This window comes from Centroberyx affinis, unplaced genomic scaffold, assembly GCF_046629955.1.
Source record: "Centroberyx affinis isolate AG114_WGS23_722 - 3 ecotype Tasmania unplaced genomic scaffold, CSIRO-AGI_Caff_v1 ptg007368l_1, whole genome shotgun sequence".
In the NCBI taxonomy this organism is placed as follows: domain Eukaryota; kingdom Metazoa; phylum Chordata; class Actinopteri; order Beryciformes; family Berycidae; genus Centroberyx; species Centroberyx affinis.
Window position 1 is genome coordinate 15,072 of NW_027283717.1, and position 27,683 is coordinate 42,754.

The following is a 27,683-nucleotide window of genomic DNA, read 5'->3' on the forward strand; positions in this document are numbered from 1 at the left end:
TTGTCTATCTATGATCACTGGCTTTGGAAAGTGTCTCTCTCCCAGTAACTTCAGGATGAGACTGGTGACAAACTCCGTTTATCTCCCCTTCTCCTCTCCCTCAGGGATACCAAGTATTTTGATGCTGTTGCGGCCATGGCGTCTGCTTACGATTTAGTTTTTGCTTTCCTTGTACTTGGCATCAACTTTTCTTAACTGTGCACCAATATATGATGAAATGTTAGATAGTCTTTAATATAAGAGCAAAATAATGCCTCAAAGATGGCGATTTTGTAACTTTTACAAGTTAATTAGGCTTAGCCACGAGGAGCTCAAAGACATGTGTCTACTCCATGCGCTACTCTCTCTTGAGTTAGACAAGCTGTCAGTGTGACTTTGGGATCAATATACAGGCAATCAAAAAACAGTCAATCAGAAAATGGGGAAGGAGCTTAAAAGGCACTTTCTGACAACACTACAATGTGCATACATATACATTTTATGAAGAACAAGAATGTTACAAATTTTTAGAAAACTATTCATCTGATTACCAACCAAGCCACCGCTTAAGATGTTCCAAAATACTTTCAATCCAGTGCTTGTTTCTGAGAAATTGTCACCAGAACCACACCAGAACCATGAGACCCAAACCCAAACCCAGGGTAGAGGGGCTCAGTGAATGTGGAGCAGAAGGTGTGGAGGAGTCTCAGTTTGTCAGAAGAGACTTTGTAGAAGGACAGAGTCCCAGCAGACGAGTCCAGATACACTGCTATTCTGTTAGATCCACAGGGACGAACAGGGATGGTGGTGGACTTCCCATTGTGTTTGGCAGTGTATCTGTAATTACAGCACTGCAGAGCCCAGGCCTGGACATTATCAGTCACTCCTATAACAACCTGTTGACTACGCTCTACCTCCCAGTAACATCGCCCAGTCAGACCCTCTCTACACAGAACATGACGCTGCTGGTTAGATCTCTCTGAATGATCAGGATCTGACTGCTTCTCTCTCAACACCATCACCTTTCTGTTGTCCTCAGACAGATCTAGGTTTCCCTTTGCTGTGTTTGGATCCAGTGTGAGATGACAGGCATCTGATGGGGAGAAGACACACAACAGGCAAAAGTAAATACCATTTACTGAGACTCACTTCATCACTTCTCAATCAGTAAAGCAGCACATCCAGTATGAAGGCTAGTAAGGACTTATAGGAATAATAATAATAATTCTTTATATAGCAAATGTTATCAATCAAAACAAAAGATGATAAAAGCATTGTGAAGATAAAACATAATTAACCACAGTCACACCAGATTCATTGGATAAAATGTCAGATAAAACAAGTTTGCATTAAAATAAATAAATAAAATTCAAGTACAATAGAGTAAAGTGATTATAAAAAGGCCTTTGGATAAAAATATGTTATCATCATGATTTAAAAATGGGGGTGATATAATCAGAAGCCGATCCAAAACTTTTTGATTAAGACAGGTATATTCCAACTAGAATAGTTCACTCAAAAATGATCTATTCACCCTTATACCAGTTGAAACACAGGTGGCACAAAACACAGCCCATATAACACACAGGGAGGTTGCCAGCACAGCAGGGTCCGGGTCTTTAGAGTTCCAAAAAGGGCAAAAAATTGCCATAAAACTCAATACAGCTCATGCAGCCTAATCCATGTCTTCTGAAGACAAATGACAGCACAGTGAATGGAAAAGACTGATATTTACAACGTTATTTAGTGCAAATCTTCACTACAGCTGTTGTTTTCCAAAAAACGGTCACGTGTGCAAGCACCCAGACCTGGTGCGTTCATGTGAATCTCCTCCAATTCCATGTTTACACTGCCAAACATAGGGCTACGTCACGCAAACTGAAATAGCTCTGCTGAAATTTCCTCATTTGGATCTACCTTACCTTTTAGGTCTTTGGTTACCTAGCTGCCAATATTTAAAAAATGGTTTGAGTGAGAGCCAGAGACGGATTGGCCATCTAGAAGTTCTGGAGAAGTCGAGAGCGGCCGTTTGTTCCAGTACATACTAAGAGGCGTGGAAGTGGACAAAAGGTATTCAAAACCTCGTGCAAGAGGGAATGAAAATATTGTATCGTGGACAGTAGGATGAAAACATTGCGCAGAGTAAACTGAGAAATCTTGCCCAATGGAATGAGAGCAGAAACTGAAAGACAACTTTAGGTTACTTGCGTAACCCCAGTTCTCTGAGAAGCATTCGTTTTGATGTCTCACTATGGGAAATGGAGACTGGGTGTGAGATGTCTCACCAGACTGCCCTTCTTGCTACTGGGGTGAACAAGAAGAGGTGTGCTTTCTTGAATGAAGAGTGATGGAACGTCAGCCCTATATAGGAGGAGGGTCCTGACGCACACGTCACACCTGCCAGCCACTCAGCGCTGAAGTAGTGGAATAAATGCTTCTGAAGATATGCATGCGGGCATATCCCATAGTGAGACATCTCACCCATGCCACTCAGAGAACACAACTAACCTAAAGTTATAAGTCACTTTGAGCAGAGTTCTTTCAGTTTGTGTGACAGACCTATGACAATGGGTGTAAACAGGAAGTCAGGGAGATTCACATGAACGTAAGAGGTCTGGGCGGGTACATGTGTGACCATTTTACGTGTATCACGGCTGTAGTGAAGATTTGCGATAATGGTGTAAATATAGGGCGTTTCCATTCACTCAGAGATAGTTTGTCTACAAGCTATATAGAGTAACTTTATGGTCATTTTTTGCTTTTTTCAGAACTCTAAAGATCGGTCCCCAACAAACTTCACCTGTGTGTAAAACTGACATCAGGGTAACTAGATAATAACAGAATTTTCATTTTTGGGTGAACTATTCCTTTACAGCTGTTCTGACCAGAAGTGGATCAGCTGCGTATCGCAGCCTGCTTCCTTTCAGTGCTCATGGATTCGAGTGAACACACTAAGCTCATGGCTAACTGACCTGCAGTGATGGTTTCAATGTCAAGTCTATTTCCTCTGCACACAGCTTGCAGATTTCACAAAAATACAAGGTGGAAACACACTATATTGCAGATGGTCATTTTTGCATCATTACTAGAAGCAGATATATTAATGTCTTTACTGTTGTTTTTGATTAATACATGTGTCAAACGCTTCTCATGTTTTGTGATGTTTTGTGATGTTTTTTATGTGAAGCAACAGATTGTAGCACTGTGCCCAAGACAAATGTGCCCTTGGGGACAATAAAGTTTATTCTACTCTACTCTCTACTCATGTGCACCGATGTACATTTCCCGCATGCCATATCAAATTATCTGATCAACTGAGCTCAGGCTTTGTCAGTTTCATGAACATTGTTTTAGGATATGATTAGTCAATCTAGTATTAAATCATCTTGGATTGGACCCGCTCTTCTATAAAGGGGAGATGAATTGCATGCCAAAAACAGGATCACACTTATTATATGGATATGCTATCTTGATAAAAAGCTATATTTTTTAATTCTCATAAGTAACCTGTGTGTGTTTGTGTGTGTGTGTGTGTGTGTGTGTGTGTATGTATGCACGTGTGTGTGAGAGACAGAGAGATACAGAGAAATATAAGCAGTGTACTCATACTGTCTCAGTACTCACAGATTGTAAGACTGTGAGCTATAATCCAGTCTTCTCTATTGTCCACCCTGTAGGGATGAACACAACAACAACAACAACAACAGTCAACTCAAACACAAGATCACAACACACTTCTGGCTGATCTGATTGGCTGACTGTTCTCTCTGAATGGCTTTCTGTCCAATCCTGAAGTCTGTCACCATTCTCCTCTCACACCTTCACTGAGAAAAGCAGCCCATTGACAAATTTTTATATTTACCAGGAAATCCTGGATCTTTGGTTTGAAACTAACTGCACATTGTCAACATGGACTCCAACCCTCTACTGACCTCAGAGTCTCCAGTCTACAGTCTGGACTCTCCAGAAGATCAGACAGCAGCTTCACTCCTGAATCCTGCAGATAGTTGTATCTCAGGTCCAGCTCTCTCAGATGGGAGGGGTTGGACTTCAGAGCTGAGGCCAGAGAAGCACAGCCTTCATCTGTGACCCTACAGTCTGTCAGCCTGCAGAAAGACGAGGATTTTAACAAACTACTGCTAGTAGGAGAAGAGGTTCAAGTTATGACCAGGAACAATTGGCATAAATGATCCAGGTCCAGACAGTCACTGTAGATTTGATAAATATAAAAGGCCTTTTATGTGTGGAGACACCCTGAAGATGGCGCAAGTCAACACGCGTTGGTGTGTTTGTTTTTAATGTTTCTAGCCCTGTAATTAAAGGATTTATCAAGCCTACCCTGAACCTGGACCTGGATCATTTATGCCAATTGTTTTTGGTCATAACATTTCCTCTTCTCCTAATAGTATTCCCTTCCATGAGCACCGGTGGTTTGAGGGTTCTCTTTCTCAAACTACTGCTGTAGAGTAGAGTTTCACACAGAGGGAAAAGACATTCTCTACCTCAGAGTCTCCAGTCTACAGTGTGGACTCTCCAGTCCAGCAGACAGCAGCATCACTCCTGAATCCTGCAGCTTGTTGTAACTCAGGTCCAGCTCTCTCAGATGGGAGGAGTTGGACAGAGCTGAGGCCAGAAAAGCACAGCTGATCTCTGACAGTTCACAGCTATCAAGTCTGTAATTAGAGGATACATATCAAATCAGACAGGTTGTACTAAAAATTTGCATTATTTACCATGTATTATTTTTATTCACTACATCAGAGGTATTTAACCATGCCCCATGGGAGGCAAGTCTATGCAGGTTTTCATTCCGAAAACCTGCATAGACTTGCCCCCCATGGGGCATAGTTAAATGGCCCTGCCTTACATCATCTTCCAGTCACGATCTGCATACAAGAATAAATAATAAACCCTTCCTCTTAAAATATGTAAGATCTACAAGAGTAAAAGACAGTAAGTGAACTGACCTCAGAGTCTCCAGTCTACAGTGTGGACTCTCCAGTCCAATACACAGCAGCATCACTCCGAAATCCTCCAGCTTATGGGTGTAACCCAGGTCCAGCTCTCTCAGATGGGAGTAGTTCAGAGCTGAGGCCAGAGAAGCACAGCTTCTTTCTGACAACAGGAGGGCCCTCAATCTAAATAAATAATAAAGCATTTAGCTATTAATAATGTAATCAGATCTGCTTAACTTTTAAATATGTAGCTCAACATTGCTATTCTCCAGTCAATGGACTATACAATTATACTAGTAGACTGACTTTACCATTTTGTTAGTCAATGTGGATCAGCATAATATCAGCCTTATACAGACGTCTTCAAATCAAATGTCGCCATAACGTTCATGTCAGCACAGACCAATAACACACACAGCTAATAAAATCCTGTCTGACCTCAGAGTCTCCAGTCTACAGTGTGGACTCTCCAGTCCAGCAGACAGCAGCATCACTCCTGGATCCAGCACCATGTTGTTACTCAGGTCCAGCTCTATCAGATGGGAGGGGTTGGACTTCAGAGCTGAGAACAGGACTTCACAGTCTACGTCTGAGAGTTCACAGCTCGAAAGTCTGTGATTACAGATTCAATGTAGTATCAGAGCAGAGAAGAAACAAAGTATACCAATCACTATTTATACAGCTTCATCAACATCATCATAATAGCAATAATGATCTTCTGCATCTTCTGCTGGCGCCTGCGATGGCTGATACGGTGTGTTGCTCCTGTGTACTTCTCCTGTTTTGTCTTGTTTTTTTGTCTCTGGTGGTCATGGAATGATTACTTTCTCTTGAGAGGAACTAATGGCAATTAGGGATGTAATTCCACCGACTCTAACACCAATTTTTAATAACTCTCCTTGGAAGACTCCACCGGTGAGGAAAGAGAGCGGGTGCCTTGGTGTGCTTCCGAAAGAGAGGTCTATGAACTCCACTCCGGAGTATGTTCCTCTCCAATCTACGTTCTCTGTGCAATAAAATGGACAAGCTACAACTCAATAAAAAGCACTAGAATAACAACACACTACAACTACCGAGATTCTAACTCGTCAGAGCAGACAGGGACGCACAGCTGTCGGGAAAGAGGGAGGAAGGGAGGTGGAATATGCTTCTTTATTAATGAAAGCTAGTGTAGTGATGTCACAGTGCTACTAAAATCATGCTCCCCTGACCTGGAAACTCTATTTAGAGGACACTTGAAGGACTCCTATCGCTCGGGCCCCCATGCAGCTCCTGGACGTTCTGACCACAATACAATACATCTCATTCCAACATACAGGTCGAAGCTAAAAAGTGCTAAGCCTGTTGTTAGCATAACTAAAAGATGGACCGATGCAGCTATTGAAGAACTACAGAGCTGCTTTGACTGCACGGATTGTAATGCCACTTCCAGCAACATGGATGAAAACATACTGTGATTTCCTAACAGCTGTATTCCTAGAAAGACCAGGACTAAAATACAACAACAACAAGCCCCGGTTTACAGCTGAGCTGGCGAGGCTACTCAAGGAAAAGGAGGCAGCATATAGGAGTGGAAATAAAATTATCTTCAAGCAGGCCAAATACAGACTGGAAAAGAAAATCAAAACTGCCAAACGGGACTTCATTGCAAAGTTGGAAAACCAGTTTTCAGCCAATGACCCATTAGCAGTTTGGAAGGGCCTGTAGGACAAAACAAATTACAAAAGAAAGATGGTGCCAGTGAAAATGACATAACACCTCAGGGTGCAGACAGGGCATAGGGAGTGAAGCTTGGCATCTTCTGAAGAGTTATGAGGGAGAGGATGGGAAGCCTGCAAAACCAGTGGCTGACAAACAAAGGAGCACGAGAGGGTCAAATAGCAGGATTAGGAAGAAGCAAGACAGCAGAGTGCCCTTTCACCAAAGTGCATGCATGACAGGTGTACAGACAGTGTTTGCTTTCAGTCATAAAGTCTGGAAGCAACCCATGCGGAGGGTCTGACAGTCGGTCTAAGTCGTCTGATGCTGCAATGGACAGCTCATCAGAATGACAACCAGGGTGCTTGGCAATTGGCTCTCAGAGATCTAGGGCGCATGGAGGCACTGTTGAGCTACTGTTTTTTATTTTGCATCCGTCTGTTCCATATTTTAGCCATATAAATGTATAAATATGCTAAGATTTTGCTTATTGTAGTCCTTTATCACAATGTCAGTTAACAAAATAGAGGATAAATGAACCAATGTTGCTTAAATAAATGTTGGAGATGAGCTTATCCACGAAGCTGCTGAGAAGCTTCTATTTGTTGACCAACGCCTACACCCGAGCTCTTCAACTGGCGGCCCGTGGGCCGGATAAGGCCTGCAATTGATTTTTTACTGGCCCTTGGATTAATTCCCATGAACTCAGAGAAAAACTTTTCATCCATTATATTTCATCTGTATGCACTATTGGACTTTTCCTGCAAATGCCCATTTGTCCAGCCAATAGGAGTAGCTACAGTGACTAAACGTTGATAGTGAGCAGGGTCAGAGAAAAAAACGACCTGCCTGCTGTCTCCTGCTGCACAGCGGGCTAACTCGCTAGCAACACAATCGTCAACAAAATGTCACTTTCTACATTAAAAAAGAGGAACGTCGACACAGACATTTGGCAGTTTAACAGTGAGTGGACTGACAAGTTGTTTGTGCCAGTTGGTATGAAGCCTGTGTGCTTACTGTGCAGTGAAACTGGTTTGTGATTAAGGAATACAACTTAACGGTCGGTTCACACGGTAATATGATGCATTCCATTGGAAGTCGGAGTCGATAGTTCCGACTTGGAACTACCGACCTCCGAGCGAAATGGGTTCCAGTGCGTCTCCTCAGGAAAACATGGACGCAACAGCCTTACCATTAACGTTAACGGTAGCTATCTGACAGCTCTAGTTACGTTAGCAGGCAAGTTCATACAGCAAAGACTTCTATCTAGTAACAAAGCGCAAGTCACTGAATTACGTTACAAATGGAAACAGTTGTTACAACAGGTTTTCATAACACAAAAACTACATACCAAGTAAAATCAGCCTACAAATTGATGCTGTGACGTCAGCTGTGTTTATGTCAGACAACTCGGGTGGAAATAATTATGTCCGAGTTTCCAACTGGGAATTCCGACTTGAACGACCGTTCTGTTGCACTTTTCCGTGTTGGAAGTCGTTTTTCTCCGAGTTCAGAGTACAATGGAATGCAGCATTAAAGATAGGCCTACTAGATTGCGTAATACAGTATTTTGCACTCCACTTTGGAATTATACTTTGTTTAAAAATAATGTGAACTAGATGAGAAGACCAAATTGCACTTGTGAATTGCACTTGCATTTTAATTATCTGGCCCCAATTCCAAACTAGTTGAATACCCCTGGCTTACACTCTCAAAAAAAGGTGAGTACTCCTCTTTGGTACATTTATGGTCCTCACAGTACAACTTAAGTTGTTTATGGAACAATAAGCAAAACTAAATAACTGTGTTCACTTACCCAAAGGTAAAAATCCTAGATACACACAACAGAATGGACAGACCGCAGAAGGAACACTAGTGGAGTTGGTGTAGGAGTTTAAAATGCCGTGCTGCAACTGGGCTGCAACTAGTTTGGATATGAAAATTCAATGCATGCTGTGTAGTCCTGGGGTTATACTGTCCTTCCTCTTTCACACCTCTTAAAGGATAAGGCTGGTGTTTTTTAATGCATTGCTTGCCGTCAACAAATGGGTTAGGGTTATGAAAATAACAAAACAAGCAATGATTTTGTTTTGCCAACAAGTCTCGCCCATGTAGCCGGTGCCCAATGAAGCTACCTGCTGAGCAATTTTACGTTGATTAGATGTTTAAAACACGTCTAAATGGCCCATAGCTGTCTAGGCTAAATTACGTTTAAATGGGGTTGTTTATTAGATGTCTACGTCTTAGCTTGGATTTACAGATGTTTATTCATTGTAATAATGTATTTACTGCTTGGTCAAAAATAGGTCTATACATAGCCGTAATGATCCTGGGCTATATGAGAGCTAAAGCATAGATGCGACGTTGAAATCACGTCTTTTGCTCAGTGGGATATGTCCCAGCAGCCATAAAACTCCATTGTATTAAAAAAATGATTAAAAACATGTCAAAGAGCCATGCCGTTGCTCTGGGCAGCATATTTCATCATCACCATGCACCGGGCCGGCCGACTTTTTCCTCAAACAACTTAATAAGCCGGCTGTAAACACGTTTGCGATCTCAGGAAAGTAGTTCCGTAGCACCGAAAATAGTCCCCACCGTAATGAAGAATTTGTTCCCATTTGAATTTGATTTGGTACAACAGCCTGATTTTTCATGGTAACAGTTAGAGATTTTTAAAATGTAAACTATGTCTTTGTGAGCTGTATTTCAAGATTTTTAGTTTACAATTGGAGCCAATGACTTCCGGGTTGACGGCTAAAAACGATAGGTGGGTTAGTCAGAAGTCAGAAAGTAACGGGAGTAGAGCAAACACATTGTTGATTTTGTTATTTTCATTAGATTTGTTGACGGTAAGCAATGTATTAAAAAACACTGGCCTTATCTTTTAATGTTCACATTTGAATTCCATGCAGTTATGCAGTTTCTATATCTCTTCCTGTCAAGCTCCACATTGTGGTGTTCTATCGCCCACCTGGTCATCTTGGTGACTTCCTTGATAAGATTGATGCCCTTGTCACCTTTTTTCCTGAAGATGGCACTCCACTCATACTTCTGGGTGACTTTAACATCCAGTCATAAAAACTGCAATCTCTGTCCTTCTTTAACTTTTTCTCATCTTTTGACCTTACCCTTTGTCAATCTCCTCCAACTCACAAGGCAGGGAACCTGCTTGACCTTATCTACATCAAATCCTGGTTTACTTACAACCTTACAACCTTATGTGGTCAGCACCTCTCAAATACTGGCGTGCGTCCCCCTCTCCTCTATTCATTACTTTCAACCTTACTTTAACCCCTCTTCTTGTATCTGACCATCACTTTATATTCTTCTCCCTTCCCATCTCATCCTCCCCCTCTCACTTAGCGTCCACTCACACCATCACCACCTGGTGCAACCTAAAATCTCTCTCACCTACCTTGCTCTCTTCTGCTGTTCTTTCCTCACTTCCCTCAGCTGAGCAGTTCTCTCTCCTGTTCACTGAGCAGACCTCCTCTACTCTTCTCTCCTTTCTCTCCTCCTCTCTACACTCTCTCTGCCTGTTCACCACTAGACCAGCTCGATCCTCTCCACCCACTCCTTGGCTGTCTGAATTTCTGCAAACTCACAGAACTTCGGGCAGATGAGAGGAAATGGTCAAAATCTAAGTGCCCTAATGACCTTGCTGCCGACCACCTCAACCTCTCTGACCCCCAAGTTGGGAGAGAGATTCCAACAGATAACCAGAACAACATCTGGGATCTCCGTCCGGAGGAGTGCAGTCCTAGGAACAGCTAAGATACTGTACCAAACCCTCAAACTCCCAGGTCCCATTTTATATGTATATATTTACTGTAATTGTTATGGCTTATGGAATCAGGTATTATTCTCTACACTGTTGTATATGATATTCACATCAGGACTGACCGAGCCTTCCTGCAGTTCCTCACAGCTGGAATCAGCCTTATTCGTCCCTCCACAGATGCGTTGTACTCCTTCAGGTCCAACACATCCAGAACCTCCTCTGACATCTGCAGCATGTAGGCCAGAGCTGAGCAGTGGATCTCAGAGAGTTTCTTCTCTGATCTGTTCTCTGACTTCAGAAACTCTTGGATGTCCTGATGTACTGACTGGTCGTTCATCTCCATCAAACAGTGGAAGATGTTGATACTTCTGTCAGGAGGGGTAAGTTCAGTGTTCAACTTCTTCAGGTTGTTGATGGCTTTCTGGATAATTTCTGGACTGCTCTCTGTCTGACCCAGCAGGCCTCCTAAGAGACTCTGGTTGGACTTCAGTGAGAGGCCATGAAGGAAGCGGACAAAGAGGTCCAGGTGGCCATTTTTACTGTCCAAGGCTTTACACATGGATTTGTCCAGGAAGATATCCAGGGGTGAGTCACTGTCATATTTACCAAAATCACCATCATCAAAATCCAGGAATAATTCACTGTTGTCATACTCTGGCTCTGCCAGGAATGCCTCCAGTACCTTCTTATCCCTGTTTGTGTGACACTGGAACATGTAGACTGCAGCGAGAAACTCCTGAATGCTCAGATGAACAAAGCAGTAGACCGTTCTCTGGAAGAGCACACACTCTCTTTTGAAGATCTCTGTGCACACTCCTGAGAACACCAAGGCCTCTCTGACATCAAGACCACACTCCTCCAGGTCTTCTTGGTAGAACATGAGGTTGCCTTTCTCCAGATGTTCAAACGCCAGCCTCCCCAGCTTCAGAAGAACTTCCCTATCAGTCTCCAGCAGCTCTTGTTGACTCATCTCATGTTTCTCATCATACTTCTGCTTCTTCCTCTTTGTCTGAACCAGCAGGAAGTGTGAGTACATCTCAGTCAGGGTCTTGGGCAGCTCTCCTCTCTGGTCTGTAGTCAACATGTGCTCCAGAACTGTAGCAGTGATCCAACAGAAGACTGGGATGTGGCACATGATGTGGACGCTCCTGGATGCCTTGATGTGTGAGATGATTCTGCTGGACAGCTCCTCATCACTGGATCTCCTTCTGAAGTACTCCTCCTTCTGGGGGTCAGTGAACCCTTGTACTTCTGTTACCCTGTCAACAAATGTAGGAGGGATCTGATTGGCTGCTGCAGGTCTGGAAGTTATCCAGAGGAGAGCCGAGGGAAGCAGATTCCCGTCGATCAGGTTTGTCAACAGCACGTCTACTGATGATGTCTGTGTGACATCAGACACAACCTCATTGTTCTGGAAATCCAATGAAAGTCTGCTTTCATCCAGGCCGTCAAAGATGAACACAACTTTACAGACAGAGAGCTTCTCTGCTGTGACCGTCTGTAATGTTGGATGGAAAACATGGAGCAGCATGAGAAGACTGTACTGCTCATCTTTGATCAAGTTCAGCTCCCGGAACGAAAGCAGAATCACAAGACTGACATCTTGATTTTCCAAGTCCTCTGCCCAGTCCAGAGTGAACTTCTGCACTGAGAAGGTTTTTCCAATGCCAGCAACGCCCTTCGTCAGAACTACTCTGATGTGTGACTCTTGGCCAGGTAAGGGTTTAAAGATGTCGTGGCACTTGATTGGAGTGTCATGGAGGGTCTTCATCTTGGATGCTGTCTCCAGCTGCCACACCTCATGTTGGGTATTAAACTCTTCACTCTGTCCCTCTGTAATGTAGAGCTCAGTATAGATCCTGTTGAGGGGGGTTCCAGTTTCTGCTTCAGCAGTTCCCTCTATCACAAATTCACATCTCCTTCTCACACTGATCTTATGCTCGTCTAAAACCTCCAGCAGACCACTGTCCACTGGAAGAGAAGAAAGAATGAGCAAGTGTTTAACAAATATGTTACTGAATCCTGTTTTACAAAATATGACAACAGTGGACAGACTCCCAGTCTTACTTTGTGTGATGCTGGTTTGACCGGGTGTCTGCAGCCCAGGTCTTGTTCTGGATCTTTCTCCACACTGGGGACAAGTGGAGTCTCTTGATGAACCAGACTGGTCCCAGTATGAGGTGATGCACTGTCTGCAGAACCAGTGTCCACAGCTGGTAGAGACTGGATCCCTCAGGACCTCCTGACACAACGCACACCAGGACAGCTGCTCCTTCACAAAGCCATGACCCGTCTTCTGTCTGTGGAGACAGAACATAATTGTGAACACAATTCATTATGACTCAGTAGAAAACATTAGGTTTTGAATAAATATGTTTCATTGAAATTGAAAACTAAATATCAATATTTTGCCAGTACTATCTACATAGTCAGAAAGCATCATGCTGCCACAACATGTAAATTTGATTTTCAAATTACCACCATGGTTGTAGTTTTATCAGTCAACACTGCACCAAGTTACCCATCATGGATAAAAGTTACTGTGGTGATCATGGATGAATGCAATATTGTAGCATTATTTCTGGTTTGTTTCATATCTAATTGTCATTAATGAATGCAAGTCTCAAAACATACAGCATGCAGTCCTATCATCAACTTTACTGAAACTTGGAAAAGAGCACAGATATTGCCTGGCAGTCATTGTTAAATAAATACATTCCATTCTTGATAACCTGGTGTTAGCAGGTAACAGAGATTGATCACAGCAGTTAGGGTGTCTGAAAATAAAGAGTTATAGCCAATATTCCACTACATTACATCTACATTATCAGACAGTGTCTATATGTTCAGGTTTTTGCCAGTACCACAGCACAGAGACCGCCCTGCTCCATGTCACAAATGACATCTTGATGGATGCGGATGCGGGTGATTGTTCAGTGTTAGTACTGCTGGACTTAAGTGCCGCGTTTGACACCATCGATCATAACATCCTAATCAACAGATTACACAAGTGGGTTGGTATCTCTGGTTTAGCTCTCGACTGGTTAAAAAAAAAATTGGCAATTTCTCCTCATCTGAACGTCAGATTTCTTATGGAGTGCCTCAAGGTTCCATTCTTTGGCCTATCCTGTTTTCTCTTTACATGTTACCTTTGGGGCAGGTTATTAGACAGCACGATATTTCCTTCCATTTTTATGCTGATGATACGCAGCTGTATCTTTCTTTTAATTCAAATGATTTTAGCAGACTGTCTATCTTACACAATTGCCTTCTTGATATCAAGGCGTGGATGGCCCAAAACTTTATCCCGTTGAATGCTGATAAGACAGAAATTGTAATCATTGGTTCTGACCCTACTGCACAAGCAGTTCAACAATCCCTAGGCTCCTTATCTAGCCTTGTAAGGCCAGTGTCTAAGAATTTAGGATTTTATTTTGATTCCAGTTTGTACTTTAATCATCATATCACAAAACTGGTCCAATCATGCTTTTTTCAGTTCAGGAATATTGCCAAGATCAGCCCCATCCTGTCATTTCAAGATACAGAGAAAGTCATTCATGCCTTGGTCACATCCCGTTTAGATTACTGTAATGCACTTTTTACTTGCTTAACTCTAGACTCTCTCTGCAAATCAACTACAGCTTGTCCAAAATTCCGCTGCCAGACTCCTAACTAAAACTAAACGTTCTGCTCATATTACCCCTGTCTTAGCCTATTTACATTGACTCCCAGTACGTTTTTGAATTGATTTAAAAATTATATAATTACTTAAAAGGCCTTGCGTGGCAGAGCTCCAATATATATTGTTGAACTTCTAAAACCCTAACCCATACCGCAAGGAGTCTTCGCTCGTCAGACCAAGGTCTTTTAGCTGTCGCTCCAACTAAGCTCAAATCAAAGGGAGACCGAGCTTTTGCTGCTTTAGCCCCCAAACTATGGAACAGTTTACCATACAATGTCAGAATGGCTGAATCAGAGGGAAACAATTCTAAATGACAGAACATTTGTCCTTCATCGGCATTTAATCATATTCCATCAGGTAGACTTCCAGTATACCAGTCCTCTTACTTTGTGTCTGAAGGTCCAGGTTCATTACTGAAGGCTAGAGGAATATCTTTGGACCAGTCACTCTTCATAGACAGACAGCTGGGTGCTGGAGACTCTGCTCTCTGGCTCCGGTCCTGACTTCTGGAAACAACAAGATGTTTTTATTAATATCATGTGAATACAACAACAGTTTGTTTCTAGCCTACTAATTCCTAATGAAGATCCAATTTGGTTGAACAGTTGTATTGTAGAGCAGTTATTTTTCAAGTGTCTTTCCTTGATATCCTCATTACTAGTTTTGCTTCATGAATACAATCCTCTCATAGCGATTCTGACAGCAGTATTTTTCCTTCTTTCTGATTTAATCAGGTTTCATCAGGTAGACTTCCAGTACAACAGTCCTCTTACTTTGTATCTGAAGGTCCAGGTTCATTACTGAAGGCTAGAGGAATATCTTTGGACCGATCAGTCTTCATAGACAGACAGCTGGGTACTGGAGACTCTGCTCTCTGCCTCTGGTACTGACCTCTGGAAACAGAAATGTTTTATTCATATCATTAGTCCTAGTAAAGACAGACAACAATGCATGTGATGTTGCACACTGTCACTGTTTCTGCCCATCTGGATCCTGCATCTGGAGTTTTTGATAAGGAGAACAGCTGGTTCTGTTCTTATCCTAATCTGTATGTTTTGTACACATAGGCCTAGGGCATCACACATGGGGAAGCTAAAATTCCCTGGATTTTCATAGGACAAAATCAGGCAAACCACATAAACAGCTCGACTGGTACTATGGAATAAGAAAGGCCACATCTTGCCATGAAATATAAAATTGGACTCAATGCATTAAGCACAAAATTACAATCAAATTTCCGATTAGGCCTACATTACAATTATCGCTGGTATGGCCAAATAATTCCATTCATTCTTCACAGGAAGCAATGCTCACCTCTGACATCAATTCAATTCGCCTTTACCAGTCAGCGATGTTTGTTTTGTTGAATTGTCAGATTCATCTCTTCTGTAGAATCGAATGGTGTAGACTAGAGCTCATTGATGTCAGTACTCCGATACAGCCAACAGATGGCAAGAAAGACCATGAGTTCCCCACAAAGGCTTCTGTCTGACTGACTGCGATGGCGCTCATAGCTGATAGACGATTTTAGCCCTTCCCATAATACTTTGCCTTACCAGTTGTTCCCGTCAATACACTGCCAGCTGACTGCCATTCAGAGTTGTACTGAAGAGAGTAATACTGTTGCTGTAACTCAATAAAGTGACTATAAACAACTCAATCAGCGTTAATGTTACTTTCATCTGCCATTTTCAACTCGTCAGTGGAACACCAAGTACTGTTAATGAAGAAGATCAACCGGGACAAACTTATTTCAGATTACTTGGTCACAGTTAGCTAGGTAGCTAGCCAACATTAGTTACCTACGTTGTAATACAATTCATACTGTGGCCGTAACAACGGATTAACTTACATAACGTTATTGATTCTGATTTGACCCCAAATTGTTAACCGATTAATACATTTGTAATCGTGGCTGAGAAAAACACTGCACTTTAACAGTTTTGTCAAGTTGACGACTACTGGGGCCCTAGAGCGCATACCATGTCAGGCTCAGTCCTTCCCGCAGCGCCCTGGGTTCGAATCTGGCTGGCGGTCATTTGCTGCATGTCCTCCCCTCTCTCTCCCATACCTTCCTGTCTCTCTCACACTATCTCTGTCAAAAAAAGCATAAAAATGCCTAAAAAAAAAATTTGACGGCCACTGTTCTTTATACTGAGGATGGCAGTGACAGTCTTCTTTGAGTGAATCGTTAATTATAAAATAATCTATTTACATTTTAAGTTACGTTTTGCAATTTCTAGTGTTAGTCTGACATGATTTGCTTTATCTCTTGGATATCTGTAGTGTTGGATCAGCTGGAAGAAGAAAAGTGTGGATGAGATGTGTCACAGCACATCAATGAAAGAGGTAAACATATGATACGTTTAATTCTTTCGGATTTTAAATGCATGTAGTGCAACCCAATAACGGTTGTTAAAATCCGAAAATCCGAAAGAACTGAACGTAACAACTTTGGGTCACATCAGAATAAATAACGTTGTTCGGCTGCAGCATATTACCATGTAGCTAACGTTAGCTAGCTACCTAGATAACCTAGCTAACTGTGGCCAAGTAATCTGAAATAAGATCGTCCTGGCTGATCATCTTCATTAACAGTACTCGCTATTCCACTGACGAGTTGGAAATGACCGATGAAAGTAAAATAAAGCAAAGCATTATGGGAAGGGCTATAATCCAGTATAGATAAATCCTGGGTTGACAGAGCCAGATGCCTGTCTCACGGAGTGAGTTCAACAAAGTCAGGCTATCCTTGAGGTAGCCGGCTTCACTAAACCTAACATTGATGATCCAGATAATCGGTCTCACTGAGCTGGTTATAAACTGGCTCCGTAAACCCAGGATTTACCTATCCAGCTGTGAGTGTGTTCACATGAAAGAGGCGGGTTTTCTAACAAATACCAACTAACCTTTAAGGAGCATGTGGCTTCTGTTGCTCAGTCATGTGGATTTGCCCTGTACAACATCAGGAAGATCAGACCCTACCTGTCTGAACATGCAGCACAACTCCTGGTACAGGCTCTTGTAATATCACGCCTTGACTACTGCAGCTCCTTACTGGCAGGGCTCCCGGCATGTAGCTCAAACCTCTGCAGATGATCCAGAACGCGGCGGAGCGTCCGGTCTTCACCCGGCCCAACAGAGCACATGTCACTCCGCTATTCATATCCCTCCACTGGCTCCGTCGCCCGCATCAAGTTCAAGTCCTTGATGCTCGCCTACAAAACAATAACCAAAACGGCTCCGACCGACCTGAACTCCCTCATTCAGGTCTACGCTCCCTCCCGCTCACTACGCTCTGCCAAGGAGCGGCGCCTGATGCTGCCACCACAGCAAGGCCCTAAGTCTCTATCCAGACTCGGAACGAGTTACCAAACTTCATTCGAGCCGCAGAGTCCCTCTCAATCCTTAAGAAAAGGCTAAAGACCCAGCTCTTTAGCGAATACCTTCTCACCTAATGGCCCGTGTAACCAAACCAAAAAAAAGAAAAAAATGTTTTGCCTCTATGCACTCTATGCACTGCCTCATAGCACTGCCTTGTAGCACCTATGTCCTGTTGGACCAGAACTTAGCTTTATAGCTCTTACTCTCGTTGTTCTCTCCTAACTAGAACCTTGCTTGTGTTGTATGAAAATCTCATGTGTAAGTCGCTTTGGATAAAAGCGTCTGCCAAATGTGAAATTGTAAATTGTAATTGAAAATTGTAAATAGCCAATCACATGCAACATGGACAGATCCAGATCAGACGATTTATGATAAGATAAGATGAAAGCATTGATCCCCGTGGTGAAATCAGGTCGTTGCAGTGGGTAAAGTACAATATGATTCAGCGGGGGAAACGATATAGAATATAGGCCTAAGCATTAATGATAACTATGATGAACCCAGTATGCAGGACTTCATGGATAAACGTACACTAACACTGTATGAAAAATATAAGTGCTAACAATTATGTGATGACAGAAGGATACATTGTTTTCAGTAACCAATAAGCTGTATTACGCTTTTATATTTGGTTTCATAGAGACAAATACCCGTTTGCTCCACTGTGGCTTATATTTTATTTTTCTTTCCTGTATCCTGATATTATTTGCCGCTTCATTGATCCACATTCCCTACAGAGATAATTAAAATTTCATGTCTCTTATTTTATTCTTATCATATTCTTATGTGAATAAAATAATAGTCTCTTTCTGGCTAACATAATCTGGATGAAGATCCCCTTTGGTTGTTTTGTAGAGCACTGAGCAGTTAGTTTTCTCTTTCTAGTGACTTCCCTTGATATCTTCACTACTAGCTTGATTGGATAAATATCATTTAATCATATTCCATCAGGTAGGCTCCCAGTATAACAGTCCTCTTACTTTGTGTCTGAAGGTCCAGGTTCATTACTGAAGACTAGAGGAATATCTTTGGAGCGGTCACTCTTCATAGACAGACAGCTGGGTGCTGGAGACTCTGCTCTGCCCTCCTCTTCCTCCACACAAACACTCATCTTCTGGACTTCAGTCAGTCTGAGAGGTAGAACAGAAACACTGGAGACACACCCACATACACACACACACAGCCAAAATGTCTGTAGATTAATTTCAGTCTATCTTATCTTATAACACTCACCCTGCCTCAGCCTTCTGTTTCCCTCCTCCTGCTCTGCTCTGTCTCAAAATGGAGTCTGAGCTAACTGCTTCATACTTTAAGTTTCACTGTTCCCTCCCTGATCACCTCCCTCTCCATTTCCTGGAAATAACTTCTGTTTTGGCGTGTTTTGGCGTACTTCTGTGTGTGTGCGTGTGTGTGTGTGAGTGTGTGTGTGTGTGTGTCTGTCAGTGTGTGTGTGTGTGTGTGTGTGTGCCTACAGATCAGCTTTTTGTTGAGACTTGTTTATGAGAAACACTCTTGTATTTATTAGCTCTGACTGAAAAGAGGTTTTGTGAAAAATGCTGATACTTGCTTCCAACTTGCTTCCAAGTCACACGCAAACAGAAAAAGAGATATGGGGTGGTACACTACAAAACCAAAAGCTGAATTAAACAGTAAATAAACAAAAAGAAAATTCATAAGTTTAACACTGAAATATGACTCGTTGAAATGCAAACACGCTCTGCCCAGTGAAAACAGCTGCACTTACTGAGTGAAGACAGTGTGTATATACATAAACACACACCATCCGTATACATACATGTACACATAAGCATATCTATTAACGCATGCATACACATACATACAGTACATAGCTACACATGTAGTGATATGTGTATATATACATACACCTACACATACACAAACTCATGTAAATACCAGAGTGCCGACATATATCTACATACATATGATGCATTTAACTATTGGCAACTGAATATTACATAAATGCACACATGCATGAATACATACACAAAGTTATATCTATATACCTACACATACAATTTATTAGAAAAATGTTTTGAATATTGAATCATAGAATATGTTGTTCCAGTTATCCAGACCCACCAAGGGAAATCCTTTGGGTGGGATATCTCAACACAATGTTGTATTAGTTACATGTATAGCAAAACAAAGTTCAGTATATATCCCACTTACATGTAAGCATGGTATCAGATACAGGCAAGTTTAACACCAAGACTGATTCACCTTAAGAGCAATAGATGAAAAAGAGAGAAAGGATTTCTGTTACAAACATGAAAAGAATAATATACACAAAAGAAAAAGTTCAGTTGACAATGCAGGTAGTAGTCAGTCATTCACTGCTGATACAGGCAGAAAGGAGAGACGACTACCTTAAATACTCATCTAGGGTTCCAGCAGTAAGTCAAGTTTATTTATATGCAGTAGGCCTTTATCACAAGCCTGTCTCAAAGGGCTTTACATGCCACATCATGTCATATACCATACTACATCACTATATACTGTGTACCATACAACGTCATACACCATCCTACATCAACACACTCATGCTCACATTAACACCTATGGATAATTAAGAGTCTTCAGTCCACCTGACCTGCATGTCTTTGGAAACCGACGCAGAACATGGGAAGAACATGTGAACTCCACACAGAAAGAACCAGGACCGAGACTCAAAACCTGGACCTTCTTGCTGTGAAGCCACACTGCTAACCACTGAGCCACTGTGTCACATTAGTACATGGGATAATCTCTCCAAGGAACGTGCAGACATTCATTTTCATACCATATTGATGTTGTTGTTGGGTTTTGGTCTAGCCAAGCAGGCAGGGTTGAAAGATGTGCAGCAAACCACAGATTCACAGCAGCTTCCATAACACCAGCATGTAAATCTAGACCAAGAACACATTTTACTGAGTCTTTGAGTATTTTAATGCCAAATATTCTCTCTATTTCCTTCTGAACTGATGACCAAAAGGAGGCGATTAATGGGCATGTCCACAGCAAGTAATAATGTGTGCATGATTGTATTAATGATATTGTGTTTAATTTGATATAGTAATATTCTTTGCATTTTCATCTTTATGTAATTTTTGTCCTTCTCTACTTCTTCTCCTCTTCCTCTCCTCTACCTAATACTACTTTCATTACGACTACTACTACTACTATTACTCCTTCAACAAATGCTGGTACTACGACTACTACTACTATCACTACTGCTAAAAGTATCAGTAGTAGTAGTTGTACTAGCAGTAGTTGTACTACAACTAATCCTACTACTACTTCCACTATCAGTAATGAGCTGAAATGGTTCCTCTCTGCTCATCAGTGATATTGTTGTCTCCATCTAGTGGTGGAAACAGAGAACAACACACTGATTCTAACCTGTAAATGGCTCATTGTAAGCTGTGTGTGTGTGTGTGTGTGTGTGTGTGTGTGTGTGTGTGTGTGTGTGTGTGGGTGTGTGTGCGTGCGTGTGTGTGTGTGTGTGTGTAAATTTTATGTCATAAATTTTTCATTTAATCCTCTTCTGTTACCTTTACAACTCCTACTAATGCAACTATACCAGCCTATTACTGCTACTCTTACTACTAGCCTACTACTACTGGTATTTCTATTACTACCTTTACTACTACTGCTACTTATTCTGCTACTTCTACAAATATGGGCTGAAATGGTTCTTCTATGCTCATCAGTGATGTTTTTGTCTCCATCTAGTGGTGGAAACAGGGAACTACACACTGAATCTATCCTAAATCTTTCTGTCCACAGTTTGTTAGAAAGTGGCAGCGATGCTGTGGGCTAATGTCATCATTCAAGCCAGTCATACTTCACAAGGGCGTTTTTTTCACTGGATTTAGTTTAAATAAATTAGTTTAGTGTCATGTGCATACTATTATTATTGGTGTCTTAAGTATTCTCTTATGTTATTATTGATTATTTGTATTGCTTTTTGTGAGGACCCCAGGAAGACTAGCTGTCATTAATTTGCCAGCTAATGGGGATCCTAATAAAACAATAACAATAAAACAATAACAATTTGTTTACTGCAGGGGGGGGCAGGGATTGTCACGTGACTTCCGAACACGGAAACCAAGCGGCCGGTCGCAGTACTGCAGCTCTGCCCAAATATCTTTTTCATTTAATTTCCAATGGTAGAGACGTCTTCTCCCCTAAGGTACTGTCATGGCCCTTGATGATCTTGCTAAGAGCGTTAAGCCCTCTGCCAAAAATCTGGGAATCATTTTTGATCCTGGCCTAAATTTTGAAAATTAAATCCAGGGAGTTCGCTCATGCTTCTATCAGCTGAGAAACATCTCAAAAATACCGTCTTTCTTTGTCATTCAGCGACCTTGAGAGAGTTATTCATGCCTTTATCTCCTCCCGCCGGGACTCCTTTGTACTCTACCCTGTGGAGTGTTTGTGAAGCACTTTGTAACTCTGTTTTTGAAAAGAGCTAGAGAAATAAAGTTTATTATTATTTAAAAAAATCTTTGTCACAGGAGCAAAGAAACAGGGAACAACACACTGACTCTAACCTGCTGTCAGTGGCTCAGTGTAACTCAACACTCAAGCACTGTGTGTGTGTGTGTGTGTGTGTGTGTGTATGTGTGTGTGTGTGTGTGTGTGTGTGATTTTTTTGTTTTCTCCTTTTTCTCTCCGCTCCCTTGTTCTTCTTTTCCATTTCCTCCTCTACTACTTCTACAACTACTACTCATTTTACGGCTTAAGTTATTACTACTATTACTACTACTACAAATACTTCTGGTACTGCTATACTACTAGTTCTACTACTACTACTTATTCTGCTACTTGTTCCTCTGTGCTCATCAGTGATGTTTTTGTCTCCATCTAGTGGTGGAAACAAGGAACAACACACTGACTCCAACCTGGAGAAATTTAAACTCAATAGATTCAAAACTAAAAATCTGTGGATTGTCACGTGACCACCGAACGCTGAAACCAAGCGGCCGGTCGCGGTACTGCAGTTCTGCCCAAAAATATTTTTTTCCAGTTCATGTCCAGCGGTGGAGACCCCCTCTCCCCTGGCTATATAAGCTAATGCACCATATTGACTTGACTAAAATGTATTCCACCATTAGAACCAGGGTTAGACCTGGTTCTTACTGCTCCACCATCAGTTAGACCAGGTTCTCAAGAACCTGGTCTAACTGATGGAACCTGGTCTTTTGTATTTGTGTGTATAATTTGTATATTTGTATGTTTATGCCACCTTGTGAGGATGGCGTGGAAAAAACTAATAAAAAGTTGGTCACAAAAAAAAAAAAATTAGTTTTGACCCGAAACATTTTCAAAAGCATCACAGAGGAAACACTAAAACCCCACTGCAATATATGGCTCTGGGTCGGTCTAACCCCGGTGACGTATGGCTCTGGTGTTGATGAGGACGTGTTGCATTTTATTTATGTTGTGTGATTCCAAATCATACAACACTACTAAAAACATACACACACCTTGACTGCAGTCTGTCACCTTTCACTGCTAACAGGATACTGTGTGTGTGTGTGTGTGTGTGTGTGCGTGTGTGTGGACATGCATGTGATTGTGGTGAACTTTTAAAATGTTTAAAACCTGTTCAAAATCTGTAACACATTTAAAGGGTCATCAAGTAATCTTTGACCATTATCAACCCCTAGTGGTGACCAGTAGGAATTGCAACAACATTGCTAGAAGTGATCTCCTCCTACAGTCTGTGGTTCACCAGGCAGAAATCCTTTTTGGACATCTTTTATGCGTATAGAAAGCTAGACATACATAATTACACAAATACATAGAAATATACAGACATTAAATGGGTTTGTGTTTATTATTATGGTTTATTTATGGTTTATATGTTGTGTTGGATATAGGCCAGTACACTGCCCTTTCAGTGATGCAAAGCTTAACAGATACTGGAGCTAACAATATGATTTTCTCCAATAAACAACAAGGTTTCATACTGTGAAACTGATAAACAAGAAAGAAGAAAAATCTATTTCTAACATTTATTTACACAAAATGTGGGTCACATACAATAAATGAATTAAAGTTACTATGTGCAATATTTTGGTATTTCTATAACCAGCACCACTCGCAGCCAGTCTGTAGCTATACCAGCCTGTTTTCTCTTTGGTTACAAAGTCTTGACCATCACTTAGCTCCGCCCATCTCTACAGCGCTCCACCATAGTTTGTAAAAAGCTCAGAGTTCAGGCCCAAACTTCTGACTCCGATACAAAACGCACTGCTGACACTGAGATTCAGTTAGTTACTAAACTGAAGAAGCCTTGTTCTCTGTCTGAAATGTTCTCAGAGGGAAAACTAGGGTCAACATTCGGCAGCTTTTACTAAATGGAGACACGGAAAGAAGCTGAAGGACTCAAACTGGATTCCCATTTGGCTTTCGTCCTTTTGGACACATCAGTAAAGTAGAACCTTTTCCACTCAAGACATGTAGTGTTGTTTGGTCATATTATTGTTATCATGCATTTGACATTATTACATGTAATGCAACATTTCATGCATTTCAGCACTTGGATTGTTGAGATGAATCGTACTCCCTCTAGTTTCGAAAAAAATATTACACATAGCAACTTAAAATGTATACACTGTAACTTGTGTGCATATTTAAATTGGCTTTATCATCCCATGTATGTTAAACATCAAACAATGTCATTATATATTGCATATATTTGTTTTCATATAAATAAATGTCTGTTCTGTTGCTGACTGCTATAACACATAGGTGAAGATGTGAGAAATATCAACTCAATTTTTGTTTTCCTGAGTCTGGTTTTCAGGTTTTTTTAATGTCAAAATTGCATCATGAATCCTATAGCTCTGTTGGCCTCTCCCTCCTCTCAGTGATGGGGCTGTTTGTGTTACAGGCGTCACATTAGCCCATAAAAATGATGGGACATTAGGTAGCTTAAGTGCTTCTTGATTGAATTAGCCAAAAAGGAGGGCAGGACACCCAGATCTACTAACACAGGGACAATTTGTGAGGGTGCAACCGATCCTGCAAGGTATTTACTAAGACTAAGCGAACACAGGTGCAATTCATCTAAATAATTAGTTAGAATTAACCAAGCAGCCAAAACCAATGGTGAATTTTTAAAGTGAATGTCCGCTAGAGGTCGGCTCCAAAAAGACTCCAAACCGCCCAGCTCCATGCAAGTCAGTGGGACCACAACCTGACTTCTAACTCAAAATATAAAGTCAATAATTTTTTTTCGATTTGATCGTCTTGGTCTCAGTAGCTAATTTCACTTCTTCTTCTGTGTGTCGTTATGGCGATTTTCAAAATAATTAACGGGATATAACGGACATAAAACAGGCTTGTTTTCCTAGTGATTGACAGGTCGCCTATCCAATGATCAACAGGTCGCTGATTATGGGCCAATAGCAGGCGGAGCTTCAGCTCTGTGGACGACCCTCAGGCTCGCTTTGGCTGCGCTGGCAATCTTTTGGCTTCAAAACAGCTCTTCAGAAACCTCTGGGTGACGTCACACTCACTACGTCCATCTTTTTTTTACAGTCTATGGGATTAACCCACAAATACAAGGCCCTCTGTAAGGTTTAAGTAGGCTAACCATAACCATCACTAGTGAGTTGGTCCCAGGTTTAAGTGAAGTAAGTTAATATTTGCATTATGAGCAAACGGTGTCCATTTTCATGTGTCATGTGCATGCAAAATAAACTTGCCTCCTACTGCAGCAGGTGCCAGTCAGGTCTGGGCCTGACAAATGTTGTGTCCAAGTCAAAATGTCTGAAAGTCAAATCCCATAAAGGATTCATGCATACGAGCATAACTCATAACTTGCTGTTTTGCTTCGTAATGAATTGTTGATGTGGTCCAGCTTATGAATTTAAATGTCTGGGACAGATTGATGAACGATGAAAAAAACAGTTAATCAAGAACGGAGGAGGAGCTTAAATGATACCGTTCTACAGCAAGTAGATTTCCATACAAAAACAAGTACAAGAATTTTCAATTTTTGGAACCCCATCCAACTGATCCCCAACCAAGCCACCGCTTAAGATGTTCCAAAATACTTTCAAGCCAGTGCCTCTTTCTGAGAAACTGGAACCAGAACCAGACCAGAACCAGGAGAAGAACACCCGATCCCAAACCCAAACCCAACCCCAAACCCAGGGTAGAGGGGCTCAGTGAATGTGGAGCAGAAGGTGTGGAGGAGTCTCAGTTTGTCAGAAGAGACTTTGTAGAAGGACAGAGTCCCAGCAGACCAGTCCAGATACACTGCTACTCTGTTAGATCCAGAGGGACGGACAGGGATGATGGTGGACTTCCCACTGTGTCCTACAACATAGCTGTTATCAGAGCACTCCAGACTCCAGGACTGGTCATTATATCCAAGCAGAGAGTCATCACCACTTCTTCTGATTCCTCTGAAAGCCACTGCTATAGAAACCTCTCCACTCCACTCTACCTCCCAGTAACATCGCCCAGTCAGACCCTCTCTACACAGAACCTGAAGCTGCTGGTTAAATCTCTCTGGGTGATCAGGATCTGACTGCTCCTCTGTCACTACTGTCACCTTTCTGTTGCCCTCAGACAGACGGATGTTTCTGTTTGCTGTGTTTGGATCCAGTGTGAGATGACAGGCATCTGATGGGGAGAAGAAGACACACAACAGACATCAGAAATCACCATTAAGATTCACTTCACTTTACCTCTCATCACCTCTCATCCAGTATAAAGGCTACTTCTCGATCCTCCTTACCTCAGCCACCACCCACCTGTGATTGTGTGATTGTTTTCAGGGAAGAAGCATACTTTTTCCAGTGCATGGTATCACAACAGACCCTGGCTTGAGTATTCAGTGAAAGCTGATGCAGCCTTTTGTTTCACTTGTATAAGATTTAAGCCAGTTACAACAATTTATGAGATTCAACTTTTACTGTCAAAGGTGTTTGTGACTGGAAACACCAGTCTGGAAATAAGTATGTTTATGCACACAGGTCAGCTGGCTCAGAACCATTATTATGTGGGATCTATTGTTGATATGATAGCATTTTTGGCTGTTAATCAACTCCCTCTCTGAGCTGACCATGATTCATTCCAAAGCATGGCAGAACCAGGCGGTGGGCTGTTCCTATCATTGTTTGAGTATACCCTGCAAAAACATCCAGAGTTGGCCAAAATAATAGAAACCATTCCCCACACAACCTACACATCGCACGACATCCAGAATGAAATAATGTAACTAATAAGCACCTTAGTGACAGGGCATATTGTCGAAGAAATCAGGGATTCGTCTTGTGAGGAGCTCATTATACATCCTTCTACACCAGCTAGCTGCAGCAATAATCACACTGGTATCCCGCCACTGCCTTTCTACCTAATTATCGTCTATCGCCATCCTGGGCCCTATTCGTCTTATTTAGAAGAATTTTCCATTTTCCTCTCCGACCTTGTAACTCGTAGGAACGACTATTGGCGATTTCAATATTTATCTAAATAATACAACTGATCCACTCAGTAAGTCTTTCTCGTCACTTATGGACACGTTTGGCTTTACTCAATTGGTCCACAAATAACCCATTCAAATGGTAATACTCTTGATTAGGTCCTCGGTTGTGGTATTTAACCTGCAGTAAGTGATTTCAGACCCTGTAACCAATCCTGAAACTACCGTGTGCTATGTGGAGATTTCCGTGAGACGTAATGATAAACAAACAGCCACACAGCAGCCAGCTGTGTTGTTGTTTTCACCTCTTTTCTAAAGCTTGTTGTCATGTTCGGACTGACCAGTAGCTTTTCATTTTTTTTAAACTAGCTTGTCTCGGCCCTCGCTGTTTGAAAGCAGCGCTCTCCCCCTCCCATCCCTGAAAAAAAATATCGTAATGACGGAATCGATGAAGCGAGTGAAGTGTGTGACAAGATGCCTAGCTTGCTAACAAAAATGGACATTAGAAAATGGTGTGTTGCCCCTAGGCCTAAACCTACAGCGAGCCGTGTGCCTGATGAAGACAAAGATATAGGCACTTAGGCAAGAAATTCTTTAGTGCTTGACATCGGCAGCAGTGGTACAAATGCTAGCCAAGAAGGCCTTGCTGCCTGAGTGACTGTGGATACAGGTCAGGCGGGAGACAGAGGCCACCATTCCCCACCTCCCTCTACTGCTACTTTGGGACAACCACCTACTACAGCACCTGACAACCTT

General features: G+C 41.8%; 2 protein-coding genes across 2 annotated transcripts; both read right to left on the reverse strand.

Moving 5' to 3' along the window:
* Positions 1 to 3,686: 3,686 nt before the first annotated feature.
* LOC139639492 (protein NLRC3-like) lies at positions 3,687 to 18,754 on the reverse strand. The gene is made up of 11 exons (XM_071513593.1): positions 18,716 to 18,754; positions 18,463 to 18,633; positions 14,872 to 14,991; positions 14,485 to 14,604; positions 12,484 to 12,716; positions 10,539 to 12,387; positions 5,373 to 5,546; positions 4,947 to 5,117; positions 4,482 to 4,652; positions 3,912 to 4,085; positions 3,687 to 3,798 (listed from the first exon to the last, which is right to left on the reverse strand). The coding sequence occupies exons 2-11, from the start codon at positions 18,591 to 18,593 to the stop codon at positions 3,687 to 3,689; spliced, it is 3,255 nt and encodes a 1,084-aa protein (XP_071369694.1). The 5' UTR covers positions 18,594 to 18,633; positions 18,716 to 18,754.
* A 4,566-nt stretch (positions 18,755 to 23,320) lies between these two features.
* On the reverse strand, positions 23,321 to 26,619 carry LOC139639493 (stonustoxin subunit beta-like). Its single transcript, XM_071513594.1, has 2 exons — positions 26,568 to 26,619; positions 23,321 to 26,125 (listed from the first exon to the last, which is right to left on the reverse strand). Exons 1-2 carry the CDS (start codon positions 26,617 to 26,619, stop codon positions 25,554 to 25,556), a joined length of 624 nt encoding a protein of 207 aa, XP_071369695.1. The 3' UTR covers positions 23,321 to 25,553.
* Between the last annotated feature and the right edge of the window lie 1,064 nt (positions 26,620 to 27,683).